Here is a 13,317-nt window from a genome sequence, read left to right as displayed (position 1 = left end):
GTACGCCCTAGCCCTTATATCATTTTCTCTTTGACTCATATCATAGCTAGAGCTGGCAGTGAAGTTTTACGACCGGATGCCCTTCCTGACATCAACCCTTGCCATTTATCCGGGCTTGGGACCGGCACCTGTTGAGGCTAGCTTGCCTCCTTCGGTGGCTGCATAAGACAAAATGACTTAGCAAGATAGGAAAGATTCACCCCTAGCCCTCGGCATCAGTGGGAAGGAGCAAGGAGAGGAGAAAGAAGCAAAGAAAGAAGGGGAGAGACCAGTCTACAGAATAATATAACAGATGTATATTACATGAAGTAAGGCATGGCCCAGCATCTGGTACCTCGGGTTTGCCATGCCCGTACTCACTAAAGTCAGCCCTTGAGGTGAAGGCCGGAACAGGCTACGCTAGGCATAAATCCTTGATATGCATGATGATGATGATATATTATCATCATATCATATATATATCATGAATATATATATGATATTCATGATATGATATTCATATAATATTCATGACATAATATCATATATATATCATGAATATATATATGATATTCATATATTTTTGTTTTTTTATTTTTATTTTGACATAACATGAGGCATGACATAAACACATTATGAATATCATATAGATGATATTCATATTTTTATGCTTTATTTTTATTATCATATGTACGATATTCATATATTTTTATGCTTTTTATTTTTATTTTTAATATATCATATATATGATATTCATTTATTTTGATGTAAATATTTAATATGATAATGTTAATGGTATTATATATATATGATAGAAACATACAAGTGCTAAATGGGATTTTATAGAATAGTTGTAAGGGAAAGAAATATCATTGGAAATTCAGCAGAAGTGTAATTAGCAGAGATGTTAGGTTTAGATTTTTTTTTTTTTTTTTTGGTAAGAGGATGGTGAATGAGTGGAATGGATAACCTGAAGTGGTTGTTGTCAGTGAATCCGTTTAAGGAGAAGCATGACAGTATTGCGTGAATGACAGACTGGACCACCAATGAGTCTTCATTGGTGGTCCAATCTGTCATTCATCTGCTATAAATTTCGAGTTACGAAATTTATAGCAGATGTATTGTGAATAAGCAGTTCTATAAAACAGGGGTTTAGAAATTAACCCGTTCACGTGTGTGTGTGTGTGTGTGTGTGTGTATATAAATAATGGTGCAGCCACACAGACCAACCAGATAACCCTGAAAATATATAAAGATTTTTAAACTTCTCTGGTCTATGTTAAATTCAATTTAACCTATATCTTTTAACAGAGAAATCTTAGTTTTAGTATGTCAACACTCACTGATATACACACACATTTTTAGTTATCCCTCACAATACGAAGTTAAGGTTTGAAAAAAAACAAATTATATATATAATTATTAGTTGTGGTCTTCAACACAGGCCCACAGTTTGTTTGTGTTTTCAAACCTTAACTTCGTATTGTGAGGGATAACTAAAAATGGAACATTAAGCACCTACAAATTTCGCACTGATATAATATTAACTCCAATGCTAAAACTTACGTTAAGAACATCATGTTCTTTAAGATGCAGACGTGTTCTCATTTCTTCCATGCGGTTATTCATTTTTATGTAAAGATTTATCAAGAACGGTTGTAGTTACCAGACATTACATACACACAAACAAAACACGTGTTCACGAGAAACTACTAGTGCGTCAGTAAGCCTTGATTTCAGTATAGTCTATCGTTTGCGCATGCGCTTTTTTTTTTTTTTTTTTAAATAACGTTTCACTGCAATACTTTCATAAGATATATTATTAATGAAAACATATCTCTGTAGAACAAATTAAATAGCTGTCTGAAAAACTATAACAAAATTAATAAATAAAGTTTGGTTTCAAGACATGCATGGAAATAATGTCGGGTTCCCATGACAACAACTAGTTTAGATATGACACACTGCTTTGCGCTGAAGCCAGCTTCCATCCAATTATTTCATTAATCAAAAAAAAAAAAAAAAAAAAAAATCTAACGCCTTTTTATTCCCGTATAGGGAGTAAGTGAGGTCGTTTAGTCCTATCTAATTTCATTAATCAATATTTAAAAAAAAAAAGTCTAAAGCCCTGAAGTAAATAGGCAGCGCACTTTAATTCCTACTTAACTTTAAAACCGGAAGTTGTTTTATAAATTGTTTTCTAAGTGTCAAATAATAGCTTAATGAATGACTAGGGAAATATAACACGAACCTTATGTGATCACGAGCATCTGATCATATACGAGCGATGTGCACACATCGCAAAAAAAAATCATTTTCTGTAAAGAGTCAAAATGATCAAACAAATACAATCTGAAGAAAATTATTGGAGAGAGGTTTTAAAAAGAATAATAGCTACCATTAAGTTACTGAGTAAACTAAGGCTACCATTTAGAGGAAACACAAATGATATTTTTTCTGATTCTTGCGGAATTTATTTATCGTGTTTACAATGTTTATGTGAATTTGATGATTTTTTAAAACATCACATGAAAATGTACGCCAACTGTGGTTCTGGGAGATCAAATTATATTTCTTACCACACTTGTGATGAATTCATAGCGTTAATAGCTAAAAAAACAACAGAAATACCTCATGAAAAACTTCTTTCTAAATTAGAGAGCTCATCATTGGCTGAACATTTTGACAAACCAGCAACAGCAATTTTAACAGTTATGTGTGACAAAATTTTACAACGAATAAATGCTACTTTTAAATCTCTACAAGTCCCGGTATTATTATTATTATTATTATTATTATTATTATTATTATTATTATTATTATTATTATTATTATTATTATTATTATTATTATTATTATTCCTGATACCTCCAAGGAGTCCGAAGACTCATCGCGGGAGGACATCTTCAACTGTCTCTACATCTTACCTCTACTACGAATCAACGCCATCTACCGCCCACCTCCAACACTACCACAACTAGTATGGATTTGTTTTTTGCTAATAATTTGTTACACTCTTTAGTTTGGTTTTATTTTAGATATAAGAAATAGTTTTGCTGCTGTAAATGAAGAAGTGAATTTATTAACAGATGAGACAAAATTTAAAGATGAAAAGGAAAGAGTTAAAAAACGAAAGAAAAAAAATGAGTGACGAAGTTTCACAATCTAACAATGAGATTTATATTACATGGGAAAGAATTCGCTGTGAACACTTTTAATGTCATTTGCGATAAGCTAGTTTTGGAAATTAATGAAGAACAAAAAGGTATTTCGACATATTAGATATGTTTGACATTTTTTTTTTTTTGAAGAAAGATATAGATAAAAACAAGTACAAGACTAGTATTGATAAAATTTTACAAACTTATGGGACTGATATTGATCCAGAAAAATTTACTCATGAAGTTAAGCAATTTTCAATAATGATAAAGGAAGATAATTCTTCAATTAAAAATATGTAAAAATTTATAAACGATAGGTTAAGGTCTACTTTTCCGAACGTAGAAACAATTTTAAAAATATTTTTGACGATGCCTATTTCAGATGCAAGTGGTGAGCGCTCATTTTCAGTGTTGAAACGAATGAAAAATTATTTAAGAAGCAACCAAAATAAAACAAGTGACCAGCCGTTATTACATTGAATCAGATGTAATGGACCCTGACCCTCACATCGAGTATTATGATGACATTATATATCTATTTGCTAAGACTAAAGCCAGAAAAAAACTTCAAAAAAAAAAAAATCAGCTAACGCCTTTTTATTCCCGTGTAAGGGGAGTAGGCGAGGCCATTTAGCCCTATCTAACTTTTGGAGACTGAGTGGGCAGTTCAATCTCCACTGGTACCAATCAGAGATAGATGGCCCAAGGCTATCACTAATTAAGCGGTACGCAGTGAAGAGAGACGGCTCAAATGTGCCGCCATCTCGTGGTCCCTAAACCTAACACAATATATTTAATGTCTGAAATAATGTGGGTTCTACGATCGATTTTCTTGAGTTTACAGGACGAAAAACCCGAGTTTCCGGGGAAAAAACCCGAGTTTCCGGGAGGAAAAACCTGCTTGCCCGTGCCAGAGGCTTAGAAAAATTTCCTCTAGTCGCCGACTAGACTCGAAACCAAGTCTTCCTTCGTGCGGCCAAGCGCCGTGGTTGGCAAACGCCACATCCACTGAGCTACACAGGCTCTGGAAAAAAAACTTTTAGTTATTAATTTTTTTATTTAAATTTTAAATAATTTATTTTTATACTTTTTTAAAATACAAATATATGTATACCAATGGGCATGTGTAGCTCAGTAGAGCTGGCGTTTGCACTGTACAGCGCTTGATCGCACGACGAAAGGCGTTCGAATCTAGTCGCCGACTAGAGAAACTTTTTCTAAGCATTTTCTCAATCGCTTCCAAAGTTTGTCGATCTCTGGCACAGGATAGTTGGTTTTTCCTCCCGGAAACTCGGATTTTTCGTCCCGTAAACTCAAGTAAATCGGCCGTCGAACCCACACTGTTTTCAGACATTAAAAATATTGTGTTAGGGTTAGGAACCACCACTGCCTTCTTCACTGTGCCGATTAATTAGTGATAGCCTTGGGCCAGCTATCTCTGATTGGCTACCAGTGGAGACTGAACTGCCCACTCAGTCTCCAAAAGTTAGATAGGGCTTAAAAACGGCCTCGCCTACTCCCTATATACGGGAATATAAAGGCGTTAGCTGGTTTTTTTTTTAAAAATTAAATGTATTCCAATGTTGTGTTGTGTTATTAAAATGAGTTATTATGGAAATGTCGACTTGCTTATTTTTCAGGCCTCATAATGATGTTGCGCCTAGGGCTTCCAAAAGTGTAAATGCAGCCCTGGCTGTTCCAACTTAGATCAGCATCGAAGTGAAGTCCGAGATAGCGTGTTGTTTTCACCTATGTGATGGTTGTGGTTTTAGGTTCTGCGCTTTGTGTATAGGAGGATGAATGTTAGATAGTGAGATATTTAGTTTCTATGGGCAGGGATTGGGGATTTGAATATCATTAGCTTTGTTTTAATAGGGTTTATATATATGTATGCCGTTTTCTTTTAACCAGTTAGTGATTTGACTAATGTTTTGCATATTTGGGTAAACGATATTTGCGTGGTTGCGAATGGATGCTATGGCCGTGTCGTCTGTGTACTGGAAGATTTTCCTTTTTAGGGGAAGATGGCTTATGTCGTGTGTGTATATGATAAATAGAATGGGAGATAGGACAGTTCCTTGCGATACTCCACAGGTTACCTGTATCTCTTTGCTGTAAGCTGATCCTATAAGTGTGATGTGCTTCCTCTTTTTCATGTATGCTTTAAACCACTGGAGCAGACGACCTCCAATTCCGATATCGTTAGTTTCGTTAACAAGGTTTGGTGTGTTAGTGTGTCAAATGCTTTTGTTAGGGCAATGAATACCACTAATGTTATTCTGTTTTTATCCAATGCAACGTTTATTAGGTCTGGAAAATCTTACAGGAGTGTTGTTGTTCCTTTATTTTTTTGAAAGCGACATTGTGTTTTGGGTATGATTTGAAATTTTTCAACGTACGTGGAGAATTTGTGATGCATGATGCGTTCCATGATATGGTTGATTACAAACAATACTAATAATCATCATACGTATTAAGGATTTAGGCCTAGCATTGCCTGTTCCGGCCTTAGAAGTCATCGTTGAATCGTTTAAGAGGACGTTCTGGTTTTCTTTTTCCTAATGGATTGTACTTTAAGGCTTGTTTTGGTAATCTTTCTGTTTTCATTCTTTGAACGTGTTCAATCCATCTATGTTTATATTTTTTAATTTTTTCAATTACTGGTTCTAGGTTTAATTCTTTCATAATATCTTCGTTTCTTTTGTGATCAAATAGGGTATACTTTACAGTTTTTCTCATAAACTTCATTTCTGCTGTTGTTAATCTTTGTTTGTCTTTTTGTTTTATTGTCCAGATTTTGCTTCCATACATTAAGACCGGTAGGGCTAATGTATTGTATACTTTTAGCCTCGTTTGTTTTTGAACTAGGTTTGGCTTAAATATAGAATTAATTACACCTGTTATTTTTAAATATTTTGCAGTTTTTACGTTTATATCTTTTTCATTTTCGTAAGTGATCATACATCCCAGGTAGTTAAATGAATTCACCTGTTCTAAGATCTTGTTATCTTATATTACATTGCTATGTTATATTACTATCTTAGTTCTTGCTGGATCTTGTCCTTTAAAGGCCATAGCTTTTTATTTTTCTGTTGATATTATCATACTATAATCCTTGGCTATCTCATTTAGATCTAAAATAGCTTTCTGTAAGTTATCTTCAGAATTTGTAATTATTATTTGGTCGTCGGCAAAAAAGGAGAGTGTTTAAAAGTTCACAGTAGGAGAAAGTTTAATACCTTGATGGAAATTTTTATTCCATTTTATTATTATTTTTTTTCATTTAGGTAAATATTAAAAAGAGTTGCTGAGAGGGGACATCCCTGTCGGATTCCTTGATTTATCTCTCTTGTATATGATGGCTCATGATTTAATCTTATTTGTATTTGATTATTTTCATATATACTTATGATGACTCGTTATTCAGAGGAGTGATATATGGGAGTGTAACTAAATCGTACTTACCAGGTGCGAATTTTAAGGATGTAAGTGAGAGTATTAGAGTGAAAAAACAGAGGGTGAAAGAATTAATAATTGTGGCGGGTACGAATGAATTGAAAGGTGATAAATTTTTTATGATAGAGGACTTGAAAATATTGTTAAAGGTAGCGAAAGAAAAAAGTCACAGAGTTAGAATGGTCAGACTGTTGCTGCGGTATGGCAGAGAGGAGTTTAGAAGGAGGGCCATAATCGCAAATGACATTATGCGCAGGTTATGTAAACGGTGTGGTGTGGAATTCGTGGACGTGTGGAATGAGTTTGATGGGCGAAAGAACTTATACAAGATGGATGGCCTGCATTTGAATGGACTTGGTGTGCGAAGACTGCAAAAAGTGTTGCTGAATGAAGTGAAAATGGATGTGCAGAACCAGGGAAACTAGAACTACCAAGGATGGGGGGGGGATATGCAGACATCAGTGAGACAGTCGAGTGTAAAAATGTATATAATGTACCTGAGCCAGCACCAAGGACAAAAAATGGGAATGGGACATTTAGAATAACTCATCAAATTAGGGGTGGAACAAATGGATCACTACATTTCATGTATACTAATGCCAGGAGTATTAGGAACAAGAAGGAAGAATTTTTGGCCTTGATTGGCTCTACCTGGCCACAGGTTATTGGCATTAGTGAAACATGGCTGACGCAAGAAGATATAGTTAGTGGGATAGAATGTGTAGGTTATAGTGTGTTTAGGAGGGACAGAGAGAATAAAATGGTTGGAGGGGTGTCATTGATGATAGCTGATGAACTGCAACCAAGGAAAATTGAAGACTGCTATAGACCAGGTGATGGAATAGATGGTGGAGATAGTATGCATAAACAAACTGATTAAAATGAAATGAGTGGAAGGAAGGTAATTATTATGGGGGATTTCAACTATGTTAACAGTGACTGGAAGGAGGAGAGGACACATGTGAGGAAGAAAATGGATTTTATTCAATTATTAATGGATAACTATCTGAGACAGCATGTAATTGAAAATACTAGGGGTGTGAGAGTGCTTGAGCCGATAATAGCATCTGAGAATTTGACTATAATTAATATGACCATGTTGCCGCCTATTGGTGAGAGTGATCATAAGATATTGACCTGGGAGGTGGCTAAAGGTGTGGAATTTTTGATTAAGACAGGGTATTTGTGGAATTACCGTGCTGGCAAGTATGACAAGCTTAGGAGATTGATTGCTTGGATCACTGCCATGGCATGTACAGCTGCAGGGGCTGGACGTCGATAGAGCATGGGAAGTGGTCAAGGAGCATTTACAGGAGGTTATGGCTGTTTGTATACCTGAGGTCCTAATAGTAAAACAAGTAGGGGTTAAATGGATGAATAACACCCTCGATGAGTCTAAGAACTCCATGGAGTTGCTGATACCACTACTGCAACTAATAATAATTGCTGATATCACTACTGCAATTAATAATAATAGTAATAACAATAATGATACATGTTGCAATTCACGTTTTTTTCTTCGAAATTGGGGAAAGATTATTATTATGAATAATAGCAAGTTTGAAAAATGAGGAATCCTGTTTATATCCCATATCATGTCCGCTTCTAAATGTCTGAGCTAATTCTGAGTCTCTTATCATTCACTCACTCCGTAATTCGGGTGCCCATTGACAACAAATTTTCTGTATTACATCATTTCTGGCATTACTTGTGCAGTTGCAGAGTTTTGTAGTTCTCAATAACACAGTGGACTTGACGAATGTATTCATCCAACGTTTTCTGATTTTCATCATTTGTGGTGTTTGATGGTCTATCCAAAGGGGTGTGATCTTCTAAAAATATTGTATTCCCATTTTAATTTTTCTTACCAGCATTCTTCTTGGAATCGGTAGTTTCGTATCATTATGCACATGGAACGATTTTAATTCCACAACATATTCTTTTTCTGAAATGATCAGGAATTCAATCAGGATCCATGTTCGTATAATCGTATCAGTTGGACTGGTCATCATTAAAAATCCAATAAATTATTTTTGTTTTATGGAAAAGAAGGTTACTATAAAATTGACATCAAAATATTGTGGATATGGAAGCTTGGTGTCTGTGTTGTAAAAAAAAAAAGTTTTGCTAAGTTATCAGCGCCCTCTACGTCTAATATTAACCTATGGTTTCAATTCGAAGTGAAAAGTGGGTGGTTTTATGTTTGAATGAGAGCGTTTCGGTGAAAGATTATTTAATATTAGGAATATACGCTGTATGTACCTGATTGTATTTAGACATGGTATGTGTTTGTTTTGAGCTCCTAATTATAAGGGAATAGCATACAGATGTGATATGTATTTGCATGGTGTTGTTTAGTTAAATAATAAGCGTTCAGGCATATATATATATATATATATATATATATATATATATATATATATATGTTTTGTTTTGCTCTGAATAGCTACAGGAGGTTAAAATGGAATATTTTTATTTGATGTTGTTAAAATTTAATTCAAAAAAGCGATATCACTTTACCGTTTCTTTAATTTTATCTTTTAATTGCTTGAAAATATATAAGGGACAAAATAGCAGCTTTCGTTCATGGAACTTGAATAAGATTATGTCATCAGCTTACAGAATTTTAACTTGACTGAATAATTTTAATCTTTTTTTTTCCCTAACTCTCTCATTGAGAGTGGAATGTACTGGGTGTTTATGAGAACCATTTCAATAGTTATCCTGGAACTCAGAAGTAAGTAGTAGGACCTAATCAGGGTTTATATAAACTGGAAGGTTTCAGGCATCTTTACTATTATTATTATGGGAGACTTCAGGGAGTCCTTAGACTCATCGAGGGAGGCCCTAAACATCATGTCCACACAACTATATGACTTTCTCACATTATCTCTCATACCTTGCATAGTTCTCCAACCACCACTCCTGATCACAAAAATATCCTCTGAATTAATCTTATAGAAACCCTTTAGCAATTTGAATGTCTCAATCATATCTCCCCTTTTCTGCCTATCAACTAATTTCTGCAACCCACAAATCTTCAAATCGTTCTCATATGGTTCATTCCATAGACCTGCTATCATCTTATTCACTCACCTCTGGATCCTCTGCACCTCCTCCCCATCAAGTAGGAACTGAGGTGACCAAATCTGGACACAGTAGTCGAGATGAGGTCTTATCAAGGCTCGGTACAGAGGTACAATAACTTGCTTGTCTCTGCTCGTCAAGGTATTTTTCAACAACCAAGTGAGTTGATGAGCTGATTTAGCTACTTTTGCAATGTGCCCCCTAAACTTCATCTCCCTATCCACCAACACTCCCGAGTCCCTGGCCTCATCAATCTCCTGGAGTACAGTTCCACCATTGTGGTATACTGCTGCTAATCTTTTCATCCCAAAATGCATAATCTTACATTTTGTCACATTAAATTGACAACCATTCTCCTTAGCCCAGAACTCCAATCTATCCAAGTCGTTTGCAGCATATTTAAATAACTGTTTGGGATTCTCTTTAGCTTGCGTAGCTAGTTTCCTTTCATTATCTGTTTTTGCTTTTTTTTTTGCCACCCTCGTTACCCTACTGGCCTGCACTTTATACCATTCGTGTGCCTGCAGGTCACTTCTTTCTTTAAATTCTCTCCACAGTTGTTTCTTTTTTTGCAGCTCAAGCTTAATGGTGTTATTCATCCATTTAACCCCTACTTGTTTTACTATTCGGACCTTAGGTACACAATCAGCCATAACCTCCTGTAAATACTCCTTGATCACTTCACATGCTCTATCGACATCCAGCCCTTGCAGTTGTACATGCCATGGCAGTGATCTAAGCAATCAATCTCCTAAGCTTGTCATACTTGCCAGCACGGTAATTCCACATGTACCCTGTCTTAATCGAAAATTCCACACCTTTAGCCACCTCCCAGGTCAATATCTTATGATCACTCTCACCAATAGGTGGCAACATGGTCATATTCATTATAGTCAAATTCTCAAATTATTACCAGCTCAAGCACTCTCACACCCCTAGTATTTTCAATTACATGCTGTCTCAGATAGTTATCCATTAATAATTGAATAAAATCCATTTTCTTCCTCACATGTGTCCTCTCCTCCTTCCAGTCACTGTTACCATAGTTGAAATCCCCCATAATAATTACCTTCTTTCCACTCATTTCATCAGTTTGTTTATGCATACTATCTCCATCATCTATTCCATCACCTGGTCTATAGCAGTATTCAACAGTATATTTTATTCTGCCAGTCTCACACCAAATAGCCTCAAATGAGCTCTTTTCACTATCCTGCGATACAAATTCAATTCTCCTTGGCTGCAGTTCATCAGCTATCATCAATAACACCCCTCCCCCCCATTTTATTCTCTCTGTCCCTCCTAAACACTATTACCTACACATTCTATCTCACTAACTATATCATCTTTCGTCAACCATGTTTCACTAATGCCAATAACCTGTGGCCAGGAAGAGCCAATGAAGCCCCCAAAATTCTTCCTTCTTCCTAATACTCCTGGCATTAGTATACATGAAATGCAGTGGTCCCTTTGTCCCACCCCTATCTTGATGCGTTATTCTAACTATCCCATTCCGATTTTTTGTCCTTAGTACTGACTCAGGTACATTATATACATTCTTACACTCAACTATCTTACTGATGTCCCCATATCCACTCCCCCCCCCTTGGTTCTAGTTTCGATGGTTCTGCACATCCATTTTAACTTCATTCAGCAACACTTTTTCCAGTCTCTGCACACCAAATCCATTCAAATGCAGGCCATCCATCTTGTATAAATCCTTTCACCCATCAAACTCATTCCACACCACACTGTCTGCATAACCTGCACATAATGTCATTTGTGATTATAGCTCTCCTTCTAAACTCCTCTCTGTTATACCATGGCAACAGACTCGCCATTCTAAATCTTGAGTGATATTAAAGTGTCAAGCAAGTTAAAAGGAAATCTGCAAAATGATGTAAAACCAGACTGATATATAGCAGTGAGACCTGGCAGATGAGCAAGACATAGGACTAATTTTGAGGTTTAATGGAATAAATACAGCACATTTAATCAGTCCTCTGTTTCATCTTATTCACTGAGACATCGTCAGGGAAACAAACAGTATTAAAATTGCGGAAACACACACAATAACACTCTTCATGCAGGACTGTAGTCAATTCTTAATCATGAACTTTTGTTTATCCTCTAATATATCAGATAAATCAATCTGTAAAAAATTTCTGCAAATCTAAGAGAAGCACAGAAATATAACAATCTGCATAGATTTTTTTCTCAGCCACAGTCATCTGTTTTAAGTTGCCATAAACCTTTTGTCTAGACTTGATGAAACAGCCATTAGTATCCTTAACCTCAGTCACAACTTTGCAGTATCTCCATGGTATTTGCAACTTGACTCTTGCCATCACCCACACTATCAGGCTTGACATAGCAAACATCCTTTCTCAAGCTTCACTGAAAAGAAATCTCCAACAGCCAACTGCTCTCTCTCTCTCTTCATAAATTATGCAAAGATAGCAGCAAAATAATCACTGTAGCTGACAAGGGTAATTCTACTGTGGTTATCAGTGTCCTGTGAGTATATAATCAGACAATAAATGTTTCTCAGAGACTGCGCTACTTATTAACCACTGAATTATGATCCCACTAATTCTCAAAAGAAAACATTAGTGAGGCTTCTTAAAAATATCACATCTTGGCCTCCCTCCCCCATATATATGGATTGTCAGATTCATAAATCCAATAATCCTTTCCTCCATCCAATAGTAGATACTGCTGTCCCCCCCCCTTAAGTTAGATAAATCCTTGGCTCCACTTATAGGTCATTCTTCTTTTATGAAACATTCCACTCATTTCAAATCTTTCATTCAAAATTTTGTTTTAGGTAATAATGATATCATGATAAGCTTTGATGTCATGTCTCTTTTTATTAATATCCCTCAAAAAGAGAGAGATTAGTAAATTTACTTTAAATTTATAAAAAAAAATAAAATTTCCCCCAATATTGAACCTTTTAATTTTATTATTCGTTTTGTCTACTTCACTTGGGAAGATTATAAACAGATTGAGGGTAAAGCTATGGGTTCTCACCTTTGGGATATTTTGAAAAACATGGTCTTGGTGTGGCTACTCTCAAACCTTTTATCTGGCTGAGATACATTAATGATGTGTTTTCTATTTGGCTACATAGCTCAGACACATCCTCCTCCTCAACAGACAGCACCCTAGAATCCAGTTCACTATAGAAAAAGAAAATAATAAACTGCCTTTTCTAGATACTCTAATCATCATCCTTATCTTTCCAATGGCACCCTTTCTTTCTCTGTTTACAGAGAACCCCACTATACAGGTACATATATAGATACATACATAAACTTTCCCATCATCCCACCTCTAAACAATATGGTGTTATCAAAACCCTTGTTAATAGAGCCTTCAATCTCTGTTCTACCAAGGCTGAACTTATAGCTGAACTCTGAAAGTCTAGTTTATTCACTAGACTTTCCTTTTCAGTGGCTACAGTGCCAAAAAGATTAAAATAAATTAATTGTAACTCACATTCCTCTCAACATGCTGAATATAGTAATGCTATCATTATGTTGGAGGCTTAATGGATTTTTTACAACACTCAAAGAGAATTAAAATAGAATTTAATACTTCATATATTTCGTCCTAGTCACTAGGACATCTA

General features: G+C 35.5%; 2 protein-coding genes across 3 annotated transcripts in view; one reads left to right on the top strand and one right to left on the bottom strand.

Moving 5' to 3' along the window:
* The window catches only part of Polr1C (RNA polymerase I and III subunit C), a 184,313-nt gene extending 182,632 nt beyond the window's left edge, over positions 1-1,681 (bottom strand). The window contains exon 1 of one of the 2 annotated variants that reach the window (XM_090400401.1): positions 1,546-1,681. In XM_090400401.1, coding sequence (XP_090256527.1) covers positions 1,546-1,608 — 63 coding nt within the window. In that variant the 5' untranslated portion in view covers positions 1,609-1,681. The remainder of the gene's footprint in view (positions 1-1,545) is intronic. The other variant, XM_090400402.1, reaches the window with a different exon arrangement.
* Positions 1,682-8,745: 7,064 nt separating this feature from the next.
* The window catches only part of AP-2sigma (adaptor protein complex 2, sigma subunit), an 80,136-nt gene continuing 75,564 nt past the window's right edge, over positions 8,746-13,317 (top strand). The window contains exon 1 of the mRNA XM_090400344.1: positions 8,746-8,877. Coding sequence (XP_090256470.1) covers positions 8,875-8,877 — 3 coding nt within the window. The 5' untranslated portion in view covers positions 8,746-8,874. The remainder of the gene's footprint in view (positions 8,878-13,317) is intronic.

Source organism: Typopeltis vanoorti, chromosome 11 (assembly GCF_054136105.1).
Source record: "Typopeltis vanoorti isolate ZY-2024b chromosome 11, IOZ_Tvanoo_1.0, whole genome shotgun sequence".
NCBI lineage: Eukaryota > Metazoa > Arthropoda > Arachnida > Uropygi > Thelyphonidae > Typopeltis > Typopeltis vanoorti.
This window is presented reverse-complemented; position numbering and strand designations above follow the sequence as displayed.